The sequence below is a fragment of the Anolis sagrei genome, chromosome 13 (assembly GCF_037176765.1).
Source record: "Anolis sagrei isolate rAnoSag1 chromosome 13, rAnoSag1.mat, whole genome shotgun sequence".
Lineage (NCBI taxonomy): Eukaryota > Metazoa > Chordata > Lepidosauria > Squamata > Dactyloidae > Anolis > Anolis sagrei.
In genome coordinates this window covers 11937237-11959687 of record NC_090033.1, presented here as the reverse complement: position 1 = coordinate 11959687, position 22451 = coordinate 11937237, and the positions used below count along the sequence as shown (strand labels likewise).

General features: G+C 39.2%; 1 protein-coding gene across 2 annotated transcripts in view; it reads left to right on the top strand.

Moving 5' to 3' along the window:
• Positions 1-9427: 9427 nt before the first annotated feature.
• Positions 9428-22451, top strand: part of WRAP73 (WD repeat containing, antisense to TP73) — a 35991-nt gene continuing 22967 nt past the window's right edge. The window contains exons 1-4 of one of the 2 annotated variants that reach the window (XM_060758736.2): positions 9428-9517; positions 12669-13087; positions 17636-17788; positions 20470-20586. In XM_060758736.2, coding sequence (XP_060614719.2) covers positions 13019-13087; positions 17636-17788; positions 20470-20586 — 339 coding nt within the window. In that variant the 5' untranslated portion in view covers positions 9428-9517; positions 12669-13018. Of the gene's footprint in view, positions 9522-12668; positions 13088-17635; positions 17789-20469; positions 20587-22451 lie in introns of both variants that reach the window. The other variant, XM_060758737.2, reaches the window with a different exon arrangement.

The following is a 22451-nucleotide window of genomic DNA, read 5'->3' as shown; positions in this document are numbered from 1 at the left end:
TGGGGGCATCAATGGAAGAAGGAGGTAACGATCCTGAAAGTACAATTGCAAAGGCTGGATGGGCATCTGTCGGGAGGGATCGGGTGGTGTCTTTCTACAAGGAGGACAGACTCAATGGCCCTTGGAGGTCCTAGGATTCTACGAAAATAAGATAAGCCCTTTGAACTGGGAACGGCACTTTCTTTTGGCGACAAACAACAAATAGCAATGGCTTTGTATGGAACCGCGTATATGGCATTTCAGGGATCCTTGTTTACCAAATTGACAGCATTCATCTATGCGAGTGGATTAGCCTCTTGTGACTCCACGGAGAGAAAGAGAAGTTCACAAGAAGAAGGAAACAAAAGCAAAAAAATATAATGTTTTGTTCCCCGAGAGAGAGAAAGCGAGAGAGAAGGGTGGAAATGCCTCCTACCTGTGTGCAGAGCCTCTTGTGCATGGGGTCCCCTTCCAACAAGGGCCTCGGGATCGAGGCTTCGTAGGACTTCAAGCCACCCAGTAAGTAGCGTCCTGGTCTCCAAGGTGATGACAAGGAGTTGTGTTAAGAGCTCTTGCACACGCGCCTCCCTGAAGCAGCAAAGCAAGCCTGGCAGGGAGGGGACCAAGGCCCAACCAAGACATGGATGGAGGCCTTTCAGGTCAGTAACCTCACTTAGTGTTGGAAGCCAACCTCGCACTGCTCAAGTCTACAGTCCTCAATGGGAACAGTTAGTTAACTTTAGACTAGGCTCCCTGGCTCCTGAATGCCAGTTGGAATGTATTCTATTTGTTCTCTCTGTTGTCGAAGGCTTTCATGGTCAGAATCGCTTGGTTGTTGTGAGTTTTCCAGGCTGTCTGGCCATGTTCCAGAAGTATTCTCTCCTGATGTTTCACCCACATCTATGGCAGGCATCCTCGGAGATTGTGAGGTCACTCATTCTGCAGTGGAGCTGCACTCAAAATATTCCTACTCCTCCCTTAATCCTTGGTGGTTTATTTGGTCACTGAAAAATGCATTCAAAATGCAAAAGTATTCAACTTAGATTACTATTTATCATAAAATATTTATCAGAAGGAGAAAGATAAGGCGCAGGAGCAGGAAGAGGAGGAGGTGGTGGAGGAAGAGATGGAGAAGGCGATAAGGAGGAGTTGGAGAGAGCTGGAGATGGAGAAGGAGATGGAAAAGGAGATGGGGATGGAGAATATGATGATGGAGGAGGAGGAGGAGGAGATAGTGATGGAGATGGAGATGATGGTGGAGGTGGAGGAGATGGAGGTGATGGATGAGCAGGAGGAGATGGAGATGACAGAGGAGGAGCAGGAGGTGAAGATGGAGATAATGGAGGAGGGGAAAATAGAGGTGATGGGGGAGGAGGAAATGGAGATGGAGGAGGAGATGGAGAAGATGGAGGAGGAGAAGATGGAGATGATGATAGAGGAGGAGGAGGAGAGGAGGAGGAGATCGTGATGGAGATGGATATGATGGAGGAAGAGGAGGAGATGGAGATGGTGGTGGAGGAGGAGATCGAGATGATGATGGAGGAGGAGGAGGAGCAGGAGGAGAAGATGGAGATGATGGAGATGATGGAGGAGGAGATCAAGATGATAATAGAGGAGGAGGAGGATATCGTGATGGAGATGGAGATGATGGAGGAAGAGGAGGAGATGGAGATGGTGGAGGAGGAGGAGATTGAGATGATGATGGAGGAGGAGGAGAAGATGGAGATGACGGAGGAGGAGGAAATGGAGATGATGGAGGAGGAGAAGGAGATGGAGGAGGAGGAAGAAGAGGAGATGGAGACTGAGACTGAGGAGGAGGAAGAGATGGAGATGAAGGACGAGGAGGAAGAGATGGCGATGGTGGAGGAGGAGGAGATTGAGATGATGATGGAGGAGGAGGGGGAGGAGCAGGAGGAGAAGATGGAGAGGAAGGATGATGGAGGAGTAGATGGAGATGGTGGAGGAGGAGGAGATCAAGAAGATAATAGAGGAGGAGGACGAGGAGGGGGGGAGATCGTGATGGAGATGGAGATGATGAAGAGGAGGAGATGGAGATGGTGGTGGTGGAGGAGATTGAGATGATGATGGAGGAGAAGGAGAGATGGAGATGACGGAGAAGGAGGAAATGGAGATGATGGAGGAGGAGGAGGAGGAGGAGGAGGAAGAGGAGATGGAGACTGAGATGGTGAAGGAAGAGATGGAGATGGAGGAGTAGATGGAGATGATGGAGGAGGAGATGGAGATGGTGGTGGAGGAGATTGAGATGATGATGGAGGAGGAGGAGAAGATGGAGATGACAGAGGAGGAGGAAATGGAGATGATGGAGAAGGAGATGGAGGTGGAGGAAGAAGAGGAGATGGAGATTGAGATGGTGGATGAGGAGGAGGAAGAGATGGAGATGAAGGACGAGGAGGAGGAGATGGAGATGATGGAGGAGAAAGAGGAGAAAGGGAAAAAGGAGAAGAAGGAGATGGACATTGAGAAGGAGAAGGAGGAGCAATTGTGGGCAGCAGTTGTGGGCAGAGAAGGTTCGAGGCCTTGGGAAACTACGACTCCCAGAATTCCATAGCATTGAGCCAGGGCAGTTTAAGTGGGGTCAAACTGAATTGTTGATGCATCCGAAGACATATCTGTAAATACATTTTGCAAAGACACGCCATACTCACAAAACTTCCTCGATGAAGGCAATCTCCAATCTGCTATAATCCCCCCCCCCCCCCCCCGCTTTCGACTCAATTACCTCTATGTTTTCCAACATCTCACTTATCGTTTGCAAGCTTTTCTGACAAGCGGAGGGACACTTTCAGGCGCTGTTGACATTGATTTCCTCTTATTAGAGGCCATAATTAGTTAAGAAGAGAGCTGTGATCAGAAATTCGGGATTGGACAGCAAGTTCTAACATGTTTTTCTATCCAGAGATGGCGATATTATTTGGACCTTTTCTAATTGCATTGACACGTCTAGACTTTAGGGAATGCGTGACACAAGGAGCAAACGAGTGGTTAATTTCCCCTTGTTAGTGTGGTAGAGGTGCATAGAACGAGGACGAAACTCCCAAGGGCCACCTAGTCTGGCCTCATTGTGCCAAAATACACCATCAAAGCCCTCCCAGCAGATAGCCATGCAGTTTCCGATTGAAAACTTCTCAAGGTGCATCCAGCATCACGGCTTAATGCTATGGGATCATAGACGTTGTTGTTCATACTGCAGTGTAGATGCAATCTGAATTGGCAATGGCAATACTGCGGGAACGGGCAACACAAGAGATGGGCATCCCTTGGAGACTCCTATATAATTTGCAAGGAGCAGCAGGCGAGCAATTAAAAGCCCGCAGAACTGGCAAAGGGAGGAGAGGCCAATTGATTCTCCAGCTGGTCCCCAGCCCTTTCTCTCTCCCCTAAATACATTATTTTTTATTTCTCTCGCTGATCGGTTTACAAGGTGGTTGTCATTTCTTGAAAAAGTTCAATCCAGCCATACTGGCACAGGCCAGTTGGACTACTGCTCCATATTCCACATGGGGCTGCCTTTGGAGACTGGCCACTTATAAGGTCCATATAGCTCCCCCCCCCCCCTTGTTAATTGGGCACACACCCATACGCACTCACTGTTGCTCTGCTAACAAGTGTGTGTTGCCAAGTTGTAAAAGATAAATAGATAGAATGATTCCCAATTCATATAGCAGTTCAAAAACATGCAAATGTGAGTAGAGCAATAGGTACCACTCTGGCAGGAAGATAAGGGTGTTCCATGCAGTCATGCCAGTGGCCACATGACTTTGGAGGTGTCTATGGACAATGCCGGCTCTCTCTCTCTCTACCTCTCTCTCTCTGCCTCTCTCTCTCTACCTCTCTCTCTCTCTAGCTCTCTCTCTCTCCCTCTCCCTACCTCTCTCTCTCTCTACCTTTCTCTCTCTCTACCTCTCTCTACCATCTCTCTCTCTCTACCTCTCTCTCTCTCTACCTCTCTCTCTCTCTACCTCTGTCTACCATCTCTCTCTCTCTACCTCTCTCTCTACCTCTCTCTCTACCTCTCTTTCTACCATCTCTCTCTCTACCTCTCTCTACCTCTCTCTCACTACCACTCTCTACCTCTCTCTCTCTACCTCTCCAGCTCTCTCTCTCTAGCTCTCTCTCTCTCTCTACCCCTCTCTCTCCCTACCTCTCTTCCTCTACCTCTCTCTCTCTACCTCTCTCCCTCTCTCTCTCTACCTCTCTCTCTACCTCTCTCTAGCTCTCTCTCTCTACCTCTCTCTACCATCTCTCTCTCTCTACCTCTCTCTCTCTCTACCTCTCTCTCTCTCTCTACCTCTCTCTCTCCCCCTCTCCCTACCTCTCTCTCTTCCTCTACCTCTCTGTCTCTACCTCTCTCTCTCTCTCTACCTCTGTACCTCTCTAGAATTGGGAGGTTTGGCTCAATTCTATCGTTGGTCGGGTTCAGAATGCTCTGTGATTGTAGGTGAACTATAAATCCCAGCAACAATAACTCCCAAATGTCAAGATTCTATTTCCCCCAAACTCCACCAGTGTTCACATTTGGGCATATTGAGTATTCTTGTAGAGTTTGGGCCAGACCCATCATTGTTTGAGTCCATGGTGCTCTCTGGATGTAGGTGAACTACAACTCCCAAACTCAAGGTCAATGCTCACCAATCCCTTCTAGTATTTTCTGTTGGTCATGAGAGTCCTGTGTCCCAAGATTGGTTCAATTCCATCATTGGTGGAGTTCAGAATGCTCTTTGATTGTAGGTGAACTATAAATCGCAGCAACTACAACTCCCAAATGACAAAATCAAATTTTTTTTAGTGAAGGACATACATTGGACTGTTAGGTGTCTTGTGTCCAAATTTGGTGACAATTTGTCCAGTGGTATTGGAGTTCTGTTAATCCCACAAACGAACATTACATTTTTATTTAAATAGATTTAATTTAATTTAATTAATAATCTATTTTTATATTATATCCTACTTGGATAACGAGGGATCGCCTAAGTAAGTTTTTTTATTAAAGTATGTAAATGTTGTTGTTGTTGTTGTTATTATTATTATTATTAAGTTGCTACCCCTCTATTCTGTTTTGGTTAGACCACATCTGGAATATTGTGTCCAATTCTGGGCACCACAATTCAAGAGAGATATTGACAAGCTGGAATGTGTCCAGAGGAGGGCGACTCAAATTATCAAGGGTCTGGAGAACAAGCCCTATGAGGAGCGGCTTAAGGAGCTGGGCATGTTTAACCTGAAGAAGAGAAGGCTGAGAGGGGATATGATAGCCATGTATAAATATGTGAAGGAAGTCATAGGGAGGAGGGAGCAGATCAAGGGTCTGAAGAACAAGCCCTATGAGGAGCGGCTTAAGGAGCTGGGCATGTTTAGCCTGAAGAAGAGAAGTCTGAGAGGGGATATGATAGCCATGTATAAATATGTGAGAGGAAGCCACTGGGAGGAGGAGGGAGCAGGCTTGTTTTCTGCTTCCTTGGAGACTAGGACGCAATGGAACAATGGCTTCAAACTACAAGAGAGGAGATTCCATCTGAACATGACTGTGAGAGCCGTTCAGCAGTGGAACTCTCTGCCCCGGAGTGTGGTGGAGGCTCCTTCTTTGGAAGCTTTTAAACAGAGGCTGGATGGCCATCTGTCAGGGGTGATTTGAATGCAATATTCCTGCTTCTTGGCAGAATGGGGTTGGACTGGATGGCCCATGAGGTCTCTTCCAACTCTTTGATTCTATTATTATTATTATTATTATTATTATTATTATTATTAAGTTTTAGGGAGCTGTCCAAACAGGCTGCAATACCCCGACGAGGCTGGATGGTCATCTATCAGGGGTGATTTAAATGCAATATTCCTGCTTCTTGGCAGGGGTTGGACTGGATGGCCCATGAGGTCTCTTCCAACTCTTTGATTCTATGATTCTATTATTATTATTATTATTATTATTATTATTATTATTATTATTATTATTATTATTATTATTATTATTAAGTTTTAGGGAGCTGTCCAAACAGGCTGCAATACCCGGACGTGGCCACATGATGGCAGCAAAGGAGAGTACATTGGAGCAAAAGTTTTGGGGCAAAAGGCAATTTAATAGAGCAGAAAACCCAGGCGGGTGCAATCTGGACATGTCCCCTAGAGGGCAGCAAAGAGACCGCACGATTAGAACGAAGGAGCTCATTGGGACCCTGCCTGGGGATGATGGGATCCGTTGGCTCCAGACCTTGTCAAAACAAACCAAACAAACTACAACTCTCGCGATCCCATAGCCTGAGACCTTGTCAAAACAAAGTACAACTCTCAGGATGCTATAGCTAATGAATAAATGAAAGAATGAATTTTCTCTCCACCCCCGCAGTTTGGAATGGAACCTTCGGAGCGGCATTGAGTAAATAGGACTCTGGACGGAACCATTCCAAAGGAGGGGAGTCTTGGAGAGTTTGGGTCCCTTAATAGCCCATTTCCCGGCTTCCTCGCCCCTTACCTGCCTGGCTCTGGATTCCAAGGTGGCAAAGGAAGGTGCCTATTCCTGTGGCTTGGCTCTGACTCCCCTCCTTGCCTCGTCCAGCAGTCAATGGGTTTCTATGGAGGGGGAAAGTCGCCTGGTTAACCCTTTCCCTCCAGGGCAGAAGCAGAGGGAGAGGGAAAAGGCGCCTTTTGGAGGCCAACCGGCGGGAAGGGAGGGAGGGAGGAGGGAGGGCTGCATTGATTGGCTGCAGAACTATTATTATTATTATTATTATTATTATTGTTTCTCCCAAATGCAAACCATCTAAAACAGTGTTTCTTAGCCTTCCTAATGCCTCTTATTGTGGTGACCCCCAATATTATTATTATTATTATTATTATTATTATTATTATTCTCCTTGCAACTTCATAACTCTAATTTGGTTACTGTTATGAATCACAATGTAAACATCTATTTTGCAGGATGTATTTTCATTCACTGGACCAAATTGGGCACAAATACCTGATATGCCCAAGTTTGAATACTGTTGAGGTTGGGGAAGGGGATTGGTTTTGTCATTTGGGAGTGTAGGTGAACTACGACTCCCAGACTCAAGGTCAATGCCCAACAAACCGTTCCAGTATTTTCTGTTGGTCATGGGAGTTCTGTGGGGGAAGTTTGGTTCAATTCCACTGTTGGTGGAGTTCAGAATGCTCTTTGATTGTAGGTGAACTATAAATCCCAGTAACTACAACTCTAAAATGTCTATTTCCCACCAAACTTAACCAGTGTTCAAATTTGGACATATTGAGTATCTGTGCCAAGTTTGGTCCAGAGCTATCATTGTTTGTGTCCACAGTGCTCTCTGGGTGTAGGTGAACTATGACTCCCAAACTCAAGGTCAATGCCCACCAAAGTGTTCCAGTATTTTCTGTTGGTCATGGGAGTTCTGTGGGGGAAGTTTGGTTCAATTCCACTGTTGGTGGAGTTCAGAATGCTCTTTGATTGTAGGTGAACTATAAATCCCTGCAACTAGAACTCTAAAATGTCTATTTCCCACCAAACTTAACCAGTGTTCAAATTTGGACATATTGAGTATCTGTGCCAAGTTTGGTCCAGAGCTATCATTGTTTGTGTCCACAGTGCTCTCTGGGTGTAGGTGAACTATGACTCCCAAACTCAAGGTCAATGCTCACCAAACTGTTCCAGTATTTTCTGTTGGTCAAGGGAGTTCTGTGGGGCAAGTTTGGTTCAATTCCACTGTTGGTAGAGTTCAGAATGCTCTTTGATTGTAGGTGAACTATAAATCCCAGCAACTACAACTTCCCAATGACAAAATCAATCACCAGTATTCAAACTTGGGCTTATCAGGTATTTGTGCCAAATTTGGCCCAGTGAATGAACATATATTTCTGGACCATCTTAACAGCATCCACCCAAACATCCAATTCAGCATGGAAAAAGAAAATGAAGAGTCCTTTGTCCCACCCTGGTCATTATTCCACAGATATATAAACCCCTTTTCCTAGTTCCAACAGACCTCACTACCTCTGAGGATGCTTGCCATAGATGCAGGCGAAATGTCAGGAGAGAATGCCTCTAGAACATGGCCATATAGCCCGAAAAAACCTACAACAACCCAGTGATTCCGGCCATGAATCCTTCTACAATATATAACATTTGATGTGTAATATTTTATTATCTCTGGTTAACTTTTAATCTATAATATTTATATTTAATTAATAATATTTATATCCTATTTATTTAACATTTAATCTATAATATTTCTATTATATTTAATTAATAATATTTCTATTATATTTATATCACATTTGATCTATAATATTTTATTATATCTAGTTAACTTTTAATCTATAATATTTATATGTAATTAATAATATTTATATCCTATTTATTTAACATTTAATCTATAATATTTAATTATATTTAATTAATAATATTTCTATTATATTCAATTAATAATGTTTCTATTATATTTATTTAACATTTAATCTCATATTTATATTATACTTAATTAATAATATTTCTATTATATTTATATAGTATTTGATCTCTAATATTTTACTATGTCTAGTTAACATTTAATCTATAATATTTATATGTAATTAATAATATTTATATCCTATTTATTTAACATTTAATCTATAATATTTAATTATATTTAATTAATAATATTTCTATTATATTCAATTAATAATGTTTCTATTATATTTATTTAACATTTAATCTCATATTTATATTATATTTAATTAATAATATTTCTATTTATCTAACATTTAATCTATAATATTTTACTATATCTAGTTAACATTTAATCTATAATATTTATATGTAATTAATAATATTTATATCCTATTTATTTAGCATTTAATCAATAATATTTCTATTATATTCAATTAATAATGTTTCTATTATATTTATTTCACATTTAATCTATAATATTTTATTATATTTAATTAATAATGTTTCTATTATATTTATTTAACATTTAATTAATAATATTTTACTATATCTAGTTAACATTTAAGCTAAAATATTTCTATTATATGTAATTAATAATATTTATATCCTATTTATTTAACATTTAATCTATAATATTTTATTATATCCAGTTAACATTTAATCTATAATATTTAATAATATTTATATCCTATTGATTTAACATTTAATCAATCATATTTCTATTATATTTAATTTTTATATCCTTTTTTTGACATTTAATCAATAATATTTCTATTATATTCAACTAATATTTGTATTCTATTCAGTTAACAAGGTTTCTAATATATTTACTTAGTCACAATGTTAATATTATTTACCTAATATTTAAATAGCACTAATTGCAACCACAAAAAACCAGAAAAAGTGCTCAGTTTGAGAGGAAACCCTGCGAAACTACATTTCCCAGCATACCCTGGGCCGCCGCGCCTCCTCTAACCCCGCCCTTTCCGGTCTGGCTAAGGCCCGCGAAGATTCGTCCTGATTGGCGGGAATCTTAGAATCCGGCGCGGGAGGGGCAGCGTTGCGTGAGGGGTTCTTCTCCCCTCAGGGCGCATGCGCGTGAGCTTGGTCTGTATGTCTGCCTCTCTCTCCTTTTTGACCCATAGTTTGACCCAATTCCCTCTATTTCCTCCTATTTTTCTGTATTAGACATCTCTATATTGTCTCTAACTACATAGATAGCAGGCCTGGGCCAACTTGGGCCCTCCAGGTGTTTTGGACTACAACTCCCACAATTCCTAATAGCCGGTAGGCTGTTAGGAATTGTGGGAGTTGTAGTCCAAAACACCTGGAGGGCCCAAGTTGGCCCAGGCCTGCTATATACCTATATTATCAACTATATCTGTCTCAAACCCCTATATAACTCTCTATAGTCTCTATACCATCTATTCTATGTATTTATACATAATTTAATAATATTTCATTTATATTTATTTAACATTCAATTAATATTTCTGTTTTATTTATTTAATAATGCATTCCTTTAATATTTATATAAAATGTTCATATTTACTATTTATTATATTTGCTTAACATTCAATTAATATTTCTGTTTTACTTATTTAATAATGCTATCCTTTAATATTTATATAAAATGTTCATATTTACTATTTTTTCTACTATATCTGCTTAACATTCAATTAATATTTCTGTTTTACTTATTTAATATTTATATAAATATTCATATTTACTCATATTTTTCCTATTATATTTGCTTAACATTCAAGTAATATTTCTGTTTTACTTATTTAATATTTATATAAATATTCATATTTACTCATATTTTTCCTATTATATCTGCTTAACATTCAATTAATATTTCTGTTTTACTTATTTAATATTTATATAAATATTCATATTTACTCATATTTTTCCTATTATATTTGCTTAACATTCAATTAATATTTCTGTTTTACTTATTTAATATTTATATAAATATTCATATTTACTCATATTTTTCCTATTATATCTGCTTAACATTCAATTAATATTTCTGTTTTACTTATTTAATATTTATATAAATATTCATATTTACTTATATTTTTCTACTATATTAGCTTAACATTCAATTAATATTTCTATTTTACTTATTTAATAATGCATTCCTTTAATATTTATATAAAAATTTCATATTTACTAATATTTTTTCCTATTGTATTTGCTTAACATTCAATTAATATTTTTGTTTTATTTAATAATGCATTCCTTTAATATTTATATAAAATTTTCATATTTACTAATATTTTTTCCTATTATATTTGCTTAACATTCAATTAATATTTCTTTTACTTATTTAATAATGCATTCCTTTAATGTTTATATAAAATTTTCATATTTACTAATATTTCTATTATAGTTGCTTAACGTTCAATTAATATTTCTGTTTTACTTATTTAATATTTATATAAAAATTCATATTTACTTATATTTTTTCTACTATATCTGCTTAACATTCAATTAATATTTCTTTTACTTATTTAATAATGCATTCCTTTAATATTTATATAAAAATTTCATATTTACTAATATTTTTTCCTATTATATTTGCTTAACATTCAATTAATATTTTTGTTTTATTTAATAATGCGTTCCTTTAATATTTATATAAAATTTTCATATTTACTAATATTTTTTCTACTATATCTGCTTAACATTCAATTAATATTTCTGTTTTATTTATTTAATAATGCATACCTTTAGTATGTATATAAAATTTTCATATTTTTTCTATTATATTTATTTAACATTCAATTAATATTTCTATTTTACTTATTTAATAATGCGTTCCTTTAGTATGTATATAAAAATTTCATATTTACTAATATTTTTCCTATTATATTTGCTTAACATTCAGTTAATGTTTCTGTTTTACTTATTTAATATTTATATAAATATTCATATTTACTAATATTTTTCCTACTATATTTGCTTAACATTCAATTAATATTTCTATTTTACTTATTTAATAATGCATTCCTTTAATATTTATATAAAAATTTCATATTTACTATGATTTTTTCCTATTGTATTTGCTTAACATTCAATTAATATTTCTGTTTTACTTATTTAATATTTATATAAATTCATATTTACTTATATTTTTCCTATTATATTTGCTTAACATTCAATTAATATTTCTGTTTTACTTATTTAATAATGCATTTCTTTAATATTTATATAAAATTCATATTTACGAATATTTTTCCTATTATATTTGCTTAACATTCAATTAATATTTCTTTTATTTATTTAATGATGCATTCCTTTAATGTTTATATAAAAATTTCATATTTACTAATATTTTTTTCTACTATATTTGCTTAACATTCAATTAATATTTCTTTTATTTATTTAATGATGCATTCCTTTAATGTTTATATAAAATTTTCATATTTACTAATATGTTTTCCTATTATATTTGCTTAACATTCAATTAATATTTCTGTTTTACTTATTTAATATTTATATAAAAATTCATATTTACTTATATTTTTCTACTATATTTGCTTAACATTCAATTAATATTTCTATTTTACTTATTTAATAATGCATTCCTTTAATATTTATGTAAAATTTCATATTTACTAATATGTTTTCCTATTATATTTGCTTAACATTCAGTTAATATATCTGTTTCATTTATTTAATAATGCATTCCTTTAATGTTTATATAAAATTTTCATATTGACTAATATTTTTTCTACTATATTTGCTTAACATTCAATTAATATTTCTTTTATTTATTTAATAATGTATTCCTTTAATGTTTATATAAAAATTTCATATTTACTAATATGTTTTCCTGTTATATTTGCTTAACATTCAAATAATATTTCTGTTTTACTTATTTAATAATTCATTCCTTTAATATTTATATAAAAATTTCATATTTACTAATATTTTTTCCTATTATATTTGCTTAAAATTCAATTAATATTTCTGTTTTATTTATTTAATAATGCATTAATATATGTGTGTGTGTGTGTGTGTGTGTGTGTGTGTGTGTATATATATATATATATATATATATATATAGCTATATCATCTATATCTCACTTTATATCTTCCTCAAGCTGTACTTCTATAATATTGTTTCATTTTCCGCCCCTATTTTTTCCCTATTGGCATTTTATCCATTTTCTCCCATTGCTTATTTACTTATTTATTTACAGCATTTATATTCCGCCCTTCTAATTTGATCATATTCTATATTTTCCAGGTGGGGAGATGGTTGGCTTTCTTTTCTTCTTCTGGACGGATTGGGAGCCGATCCTTTCCCATTGAGAGGAGCTTCCTTCACATTATATATGTTTTAGGATATTAGTATCTTCGTTCTTATAGAACTAATATTGACCTTCGTGAACTTGGACAGTTTCATTCCAGAGCATTTTGGGAAGACTTTCCCCATCATTCCAGCAAAAAAAAAAAAAAAAAAAAAAATCAATTTCCCCTCATTATGTGGAATATGGATATTCTATATTCAAGGACAGGGCCCTTTGTCTGAGAGAACAACCAGCAAGACCTCTTCTTTCTTCAGTGGAGTAAAGGATCAGGAAAGAATTGGACAGCATGAATTTCTCCGAAATACTCAAACTCTCCAACCAGTTGTGCAAGTTCTCTCCAGATGGGAAATGCCTGGTGAGTTTCCTGCTTTGTTCCTATTACGTTTGTAGGAGGACTTAGAGGGTAGATTTATTTATTTAGAGGGTTTACTTATTTATTTCCTATATTTATACCCTGCCCTTCTCACCCCCCCCCCCGGGGGGGGGGGGGCTCAGCAGCCTCACAACAAGCACCATAACGGTGCCATCATAAACATAAAACATTTCAATAAATACATTAAAACTGAAACAATTGATTAAGCACACCAGTTAAAAACCAAATCCAAGTCTGGGTCCATTTATTGTCATAGGTTTCCACTTTCACGTTCAGCAGTGGAACTCTCTGCCCCGGAGTGTGGTGGAAGCTCCTTCTTTGGATGTTTTAAAGCAGAGGCTAGATGGCCATCTGTCAGGGGTGCTTTGAATGCAATATTCCTGCTTCTTGGCAGAGGGTTGGACTGGATGGCCCATGAGGTCTCTTCCAACTCTAGGATTCTATGATTCACTAGTTGAACGCCTGGGCCCATAAGCACATCTTAAGTTTCCTTCTGAAAGACAGGAGGGAGGTGGCCAGTCTGATGTCTCTGGGGAGGGAGTTCTACGGGGGGGGGGGGGCACTGCTGAGAAGGCCCTGTCCCCCATCCCCACCAGTCATGTTTGCGATGGTGGTGGGATCAAGAGCAGGGCCTCTCCAGGTGATCTTAAACTTCGTGATGGTTCGTAACAGGAGATATGTTTGTTAGGGATGTGTTAGGGATTCTTCAACTTTGGATGAGGAAGGGTAACAGGGAAATGCTCAGGAATTGGAGGGAGAAGAAGAATCAGACAATGAGGGTTTGAAAGTGCCCACATTTCTAGAGAGACAAAAATAAATAGAGCACAGACGGCGTTCAGCTAAGATAGCTGCTAAAAACGCTGAGCTAATTGGGAGACACCCTAGCACCTCCAGTATCAGGAGCAGTCAGCTTTTGCTGGTAACAAAGACCCTGATACTGTTGTTTTCCCTCCAATGAAATCTGTTTTGTGTTTACTTCTAAGAACTTAGTTCATTATCTGATGGAAGACTGGTGTTTCTTTTGCGACTTTGTAAGAGACTTTAATTTGTGTCTGGATTAAGACTTCCTTGTTTTCTTTTGCACTTTTCAATTGCATTTGCTTATCCTTTTTGTTTGCTGGAGTAAAGCTTTTTTCTTTTACTTTCAACATTGTCTAAAGGCTGTTTTTGAAGGGCAACTCATTTAATAGAGTGGGGAAACCCCCTACTAAATATTACCTCTCTCTCTACTTATTAACACTTACTAACAGGATAGTAGGATTCTTTTTTCACCTGTTAAATCCTCAACCCAGTTTAATGGACACTGGGGAACTATTTTCATAGAGGAAGTGTGTTAATAAATAGTGGTTGTTGTTGTTGTTTACTAGCCTTGTCCAAATGCTGTTGCTCCCTACTTCCACCCCTTCATTCTCTTCACCTCCTCTCCGTTTCACCTTTGCTTACTTTCCTTCCCTCCGTCTTTCTTGTCCCCTCCCTTCTTTCTCCATTCCGTTTTTCCCCTTTCCCTTCCTTCCTTATTTCCTTCCTTCCTTAAAAGAACCTACGAAATCCTTCTCTTCCTTTTTGGAAAAAGAGGGCGAATCCTCTTTTGGAAAAAGAGGGAAGCATGTGAGACTAAAGCAGTATTTCTCAACCTGGGGGTTGGGACCCCTGGGGGGGGGGGGGTCACGAGTGGGTTTCAGAGGGGTCACCAAAGTCCATCAGAAAACACATATTTCTGATGTTCATAGGAACCCTTTTGACAGAGAAGGCTAAAGATCTCTCTGTCCTTCCGTTTTGGTGTTGGTGAACTACAACTCCCAGAATTCAAAAATAGCCCCCCCCCCCCCCCCACCACCAACCCCACCATTATTCAATGTTGGCCATGTAGGTAGTGTGCCAAGACTGGTTCAATTCCATCATTGTCAAAGTACAGAATGCTCTTTGATTGTAGGTGAACTATAAATCCCAGCAACTACAACTCCCAAATGTCAAGGCCTATTTTCCCCAAACTCCACCAGTCTTCACATTTGGGCATATTGAGTATTTGTGCCAAGTTTGGTTCAGTTCCATCATTGTCTGAGTCTACAGTGCTCTCTAGATGTAGGTGAACTACAACTCCAACACTCAAGGTCAATGCCCACCAAACCCTTCCAGTATTTTCTGTTGGTCATGGAAGTTCTATGTGCCAAGATTGGTTTAATTCCATCATTGGTGGAGTTCAGAATGTTCTTTGATTGTAGGTGAACTACAAATCCCAGCAACTACAACTCCCAAATGACAAAATCAATCCCAACCCAACCCCCAAGGGAAAGCTTGCGAGACTGGAGGGAGGCTCATGCCAGCGAGTCCCTTCAGGTCATGGGACAAATTACAGGGAGCAATCACCCCCCCCCCCCCCCCCCGGTTTAAGGAGCTCCATTGGCTTCCATTCATTTTCCAGTCCCAATTCAAGGTGCAGGCCATCACCTATAAAGCCCTAAACGGTTTGGGACCTGCCTACCTTTGTACCTTTGCATCTCCTACCATAAGCCTGCACGATCCCTTTGATCTTCTGGGGAGGCCCTCCTTTCTCCCCTTCCCCTATCATAGGCATGGCTAGTGGGTACGAGGCCTTCTCCGCTGTGGCCTTCTCCGCTGTGACTACCTGACTCTGGAACTCACTACCAGGTGAGATTAGGCAAGCCCCCACCCTAGCAGCTTTTAAGAAAGAGCTAAAAACTTTTCTGATGTGCCTTTGGAGAGTGACCACTTAACCCATTTTTGTAAGTCTCCACCTACGGTTTGTTTACACGATGCACTTTCCCCCATCCCAAATAAAGCCCAAGCCCCACTGCTCTCCACGTCTCGGACTCGTCCATTTCAAATACACCTTTTCTACTTCCTATCTCACCGAGGGTTTTAATGTTTTTAGCACTTTATCTTGCACACTGGGCCCACCCATTGTGACTGCATTTATGATGATTTTGTATTATTTCATTTTATTTTAGTTATTTTTTATTTTATTTTGATGTATTATGTATTTGTTGTATTTATTTTCTGTTGTCTTGTATATTATTTTGTGGTATTATTTGTGGGGAGATGGTGGCGGGGTATAAATAACGTTTATTATTATTATTATTATTATTATTATTATTATTATTAGTTTGGCCCAATTCTATTGATTGTAAGTTAACTATAAATCCCAGCAATTACATCTCCAAATGTCAAGTCTTATTTTCCCCAAACTCCACCAGTGTTCACATTTGGGCATATTGTGCATTTGTGCCAAGCTTGGTCCAGATCCAGGCATGTAGCCAGGGGGGGGGGGGGGGCTCGGGGGGCTTCAGCCCCCCCCCCCCCCCCGAAATTCTCATGGTGGTTCGCGAAAAGGCCTTACGGGTGCATTATTTAAACTGTTATGTTTATTAATATCATGATTTGATCACCATTCTCAATATATCCCATATGTATGGGGGTATTGGGGTAATGATACAAAAGGTTTGCTAGGCTAGACCCTCTTTCACTCAGACTCAGCCCCCCCCCGAAACTCAGCCCCCCCCCGAAACCCCCCCTGAAATTTTTTTAGCCCCCCCCCCCCCCCAAATGAAATCCTGGCTACGGGCCTGTCCAGATCCATCATTCTTTTGAGTCCACAGTGCTCTATGGATGTAGGTATTGTTGTTGTCTTTAATCATAATATAGTATTTATTTATTTATTTATTTATTTGTATACCGCTTTTCTCAGTCCTTAGGCGACTCAAAGCGGTTTACACAACAATGCAAAATATCACAAAACAGTATAATGCAATTAAAACAGATTATAACATCAACAATTAACAACAGTATAACAATCATAACGCCTCAACGCCTTATATGTATATTGTATATACATATAATATTTATAATATTATAATGGAATACAATATAATACGAGTAATAATAATACAATATTATAATTACAGTTATATATTTACATTACATGTAATATTACTAATATAATATAATGGTATGGTGCAATATAATGGTGTATAGTACTGATGTTGTGCTGTGCTAATAATATAATATATTGTATGAAAATATTTATTGTAAGCTGCTCTGAGTTCCCTTTGGGCATATAAATGCCGTAAATAAATAAATAAATAAATAAATAGGTGAATTACAATTCCCAAACTCAAGGTCAATGCCCACCAAACACTTCTAGTATTTTCTGTTGGTCATGGTAGTCCTGTGTGCCAGGTTTGGTTCTATTCCATCGCTGGTGGAGTTCAGAACGCTCTTTGATTGTAGGTGAACTATAAATCCCAGCAACTAGAACTCCTAAATGACAAAATCAATCCCCTCCCAACCCGATCAGATTTCAAATTTGGACGTATTGGGTATTTGTGCCAAATTTGGTCCAGTGAATGAAAATACATCCTGCATATCAGATATTTACATTACGATTCATAACAGTAGCAATGAAAATAATGTTGTGGTTGGGGGTCACCACAACATGATGAACTGTATTCAGGAATTGCGGCATTAGGAAGGTTGAGAAACTGATATAGTTATGTATGTTTTCTCGTTCAGGCTTCAGGAGTGCAGTATCGTTTGGTGATTCGCGAGGCCAACACCCTCCAAATCCTGCAGCTCTTCACCTGTTTGGACCAAATCCAACACATTGAATGGTCTTCGGACTCTCTCTTTATCTTATGTGCAATGTACAGGCGTGGAATTGTGCAGGTGAGGTTGTTTTAAAACTTTTACAGAAGTTTGGCATTTAATGACATTTCATAATGCTCTCATTCAAAAGCAATACACTATGTTAGCATAGGACAGAATCCTAGAGTTGAAAGAGACCCCCAAGGGGCATCCAACCCAACCTCTTTCTCCTATATAACCCAATGGTTCCCAATTTTTTTTTTTTACCAGATACTACTCTTACTACCAAAAGGCTTAGGAATCGGTTGTTGTTGTACTTTAGATTCGTGCTGCATGTCCAAGTTCCTGAAGCATTCTCTCCTGAACTTTCACCCACATCTATGATATTGTGATATTTATGATACTGTAAACCACCGCCTCCTTCTGAGAAAAATGTCACAAAGGACTACCACCTCACCTGTCTCATAGGAAACCTGCTACAAAAAAGGAGTTTTTTTGTTGAGTTCCAGGGTCCGAGAAGCAAATGGCAGAAACAGAAGCATGGCCTACCTCAGGGGAGCATGCTTGCTCCATCGATGCTTAACATCTACACAAATGACCAGCCACTGCCAGAAGGGACAGACAGTTTAATCTATGCTGATGATTGTGCCATCACTGCTCAAGCAGAGAGTTTTGAAATGTATTGTTGAAGGCTTTCATGGCCGGACTCACTGAGTTGTTGTAGGTTTTTTCGGGCTATATGGCCATGTTCAAACACGTCTTCCCAAATAGCTCTCAAGGACACATGAATACCCATCAACACCTTGCCGACTGCAAGGAACTCCATCTCCCAACCCCACTTTTATTCACAAATCATCCTCCGAACTGGAACCAGCTGACACTCTGTTACCAGCTGAAACCCCCTTACCCCAATTCCTCCTCAGAACTGGAATCAGACAACACCCCACCAGGCCTCCTTTCAGCTGAAGCCCTTTGCTGATCCCTCCAATTTCTCCATCTTCTATCCAGACCCAAAACTCCCCAAGACTCAGCCGGATCCCCAATGTTCCAACCAGAGAACCCCACAAACGTGTCGCTACTTGTGGGCTCTTCACAGACGTTCTGAACTTTAGTCCAGTCCATTTCTCCATCCTCTGAACTTGCCATACCACTCTCCACAGTCTCACACCCATTATTCCCTGCGAAGCCCTCAAATGATTCATCATCACTGGATTCCATAATTATTTCCCTGATCCGCTCTCTCTGTTGCTCCTCATCGGAGTCTTGCTCACGAGTAGTCTTTCTTCCCCTCCTAATACTCCCAGTAGTATCATTACTTGAAGACTCCATCACAACCGAAAACTTCAAGAGCCAAGGACCATTCGCCTGGAAGTGTGCTCTTAATGGTGGTGTCCTTGTAATTATTATTAATAATATCAATTATTAATAATTGATAGTTCCAACAGACCTCACTACCTCTGAGGATGCTTGCCATAGATGCAGGCGAAACGTCAGGAGAGAATGCCTCTAGAACATGGCCATATAGCCTGAAAAAAATCTACAGCAATCCAGTTTTGAAATGGCTGAACAGATGCTCTCTGAAGCTTTAGGTGCTTTTACTCCCAAATACTGGGAAAAGCAGCTGATTCTTAATCCATCTAAAACACAGGCGTGTGCTTTTCATCTTAGGAACAGATAAGTATCTCGAGCTCTGAGGATAACCTGAGAGTCAGTCTGGACTGTGCTCTGACTTAGAAGAAGCACTGCTTGAATATCAAGCTAAAAGTGGGTGCTAGAAATAATATCATACGAAAGCTGACTGGCACAACCTGGGGATCACAACCAGACACAGTGAAGACATCTGCCCTTGAGCTTTGCTACTCTCCTGCTGAGTATGCATGTGTGGAATACATCTCATCACATTAAAACAGCAGATGTGGCTCTTAATAAGACATACTGCATTATCACAGGATGTCTACGCCCTACACCCCTGGAAAAATTACAATATATAGCCAGTATCGCACCCTCTGACATCTGTTGAGAAGTAGTCTGTAATGAAAGGACCAAGGCATTGACATCTCCGGCCAACCCTCTGTTCAGATATCAGCCAGCATGCCAATGCCTTAGATCAAGAAACGGTTTCCTAAGATCTACAGAAACACTTGCAGGAACACCTCAGCAAGCAAGAGTCCAAAAGTGGCAACCTTAATCAGTGGCTGAGACTAGATGAGTGACAGCCTCCTGGGCACACAGAAGACTGGGCAACTTGGAAAGCGCTGAACAGACTGCCCTCTGGCATCACGACATGCAGAGACAACCTTAAGAAATGGGGCCCAAGGTTGAGTCCATGACATGCGAGTGTGGAGAAGAGCAAACTACAGACCACCTGCTGCAATGCAACCTGAGCCCTGCCACATGCACAATGGAGGACCTTCTTATAGCAACACCGGAGGCACTCCCAAGTGGCCAGCTTCTGGACAAAGGAAATTTAGGATAATGCCAAGTTTTTAACTTTGTAGTTTTTCTATTCATTATAACTATATCCTCAATTCACTTCGGACACAATAAGTAAATCAATCCGGAGAAGGGCCACATAGAACGACATGAGCTTGACTGGATTATAGAGTAAACAAGCCTTTTTCCTTGGAAAGGGTCTTGCACTTCTATGGCTTAAAGAAAAAAACGGAGAACGTAGCGGGATCTGTCACCAGTCTTTCATGGTCTTTGTTGAGTCTCCTAGAGATCTGTCCTCACTTGACCACTCTTCCTCCTTCTTGTCTCAGGTCTGGTCCTTGGAGCAGCCCGACTGGCACTGCAAGATCGACGAAGGCTCGGCCGGACTGGTGGCCACTTGCTGGAGCCCTGACGGCCGTCACATCCTCAACACCACTGAGTTTCACGTAAGTCTGAAAACAATATGGGGGCAGCTTCTCAGAGATAATCAATGTTACCATCTACAATCTTGCCCCACAAAATAGCTTGGAGCAGTGTTTATCAACCTGAGGGTTGGGACCCCTGTTGGGGGGGGGGGTCATGGGGAGTGTCAGAGGGGTTGCCAAAGACAAGGGTCATGAGGGTTCTGTGTGGGAAGTTTGGCCCAATTCTATCATTGGTGGGGTTCAGAATGCTCTTTGATTGTAGGTGAACTATAAATCCCAGTAACTACCACTCCCAAATGTCTATGTCTCTTTCCCCCCAAACTCCACCAGTGTTCAAATTTGGGTATACTGAGTATCCATGCCAAGTTTGGTCCAGATGTATCATTGTTTGAGTGAACTACAACCCCAAAACTCTTTTATTGTTGGCAAACTATAAACCCAAATGTCAAGGTCTATTTTCCCCAAACTCCATTAGGGATTGTGGCGCAGCTGGCTGAGTGTCAGCTGCATTAAGATCACTCTGACCAAAAGGTCATGAGTTCGAAGCCAGTCTGGGTTGGAGTGGGTTTCCAACCAATTGTGTGTAGCCTGTTGTCGACCTTTGCAACCCGAAAGACAGCTGCATCTGTCAAGTAGGAAAATTAGGTACCACCTTAAAGTGTGGGAAGGCTAAATTAACTGATTTATGAGCCCATAAAGAAGACTCCAGCAAAGCATTCCAGCGGGGAAGCATGCGGGGAATGCGGAAGTGCTTCATCAGCATCAGTGATGGACGATGAAAGCGACAGTTCCCCTGGAGGCCAGAAAAAGTTAAATAGCCTCTGTGTATGTCTGTATATGTTTGTATGTCAAAAATTGGCATTGAATGTTTGCCATATATGTGTGTACACTGTAATTCGCCCTGAGTCCCCTGCGGGGTGAGAAGGGCGGAATATAAAAGCTGTAAATAAATAAATAAATAAATAAATAAATAAATAAATAAATAGTGTTCACTTTTGGGCATATTGAGTTTTTGTGCCAAGTTTGGTCCAAAACCATCATTGTTTAGTTCCACAGTGCTCTCTGGATGTAGGTGAACTACAACTCCTATACTCAAGGCCCTTCCAGTATTTTCTGTCTCTCATTGGAGTTCTGTGAACAATAACTTCAAATTACAAGAGAGGAGATTCCATCTGAACATGAGGAAGAACTTCCTGACTGTGAGAGATATTCAGCAGTGGAACTCTCTGCCTCGGAGTGTGGTGGAGGCCCCCTCTTTGGAAGCTTTTAAACAGAGGCTGGATGGCCATCTGTCAGGGGTGCTTTGAATGCAATATACCTGCTTCTTGGCAGAATGGGGTTGGACTGGATGGCCCAGGAGGTCTCTTCCAACTCTAGGATTCTATGTGTGCCAAGTTTGGTTCAATTCCATCATTGGTGGAGTTCAAAATGCTCTTTGATTGTAAGTTAACTATAAATCCCAACAACTCCCAAATGACAAAATCAACACCTCCCCCAACCTCACCAGGATTCAAATTTGGGCGTATCAGGTATTTGTGCCAAATTTGGTCCAGTGAATGAAAATTCATCCTGCGTTTCAGATATTTACATTAAATAATAATAATAATAATTAATAATAATAATAATAATAAATACTTTATTTATACCCCGCTCCACCTCTCCCAGGGGGACTCGGTGCGGCTTACATGAGGCCACGCCCGTCAGTACAGCACATACATTGTAATACAAAAACATAACAAAACCAGAAAATAAAATACATAAAATGGAAAGAAATATAATAAATGATACAAACAATATAAAACAAGCAATTAAAAGCAGAGGATTTCACTGGGCAGGACCACACTCAAGGCGCTATTGTCTAATGTTTATTGCTATTGTTTGAATGT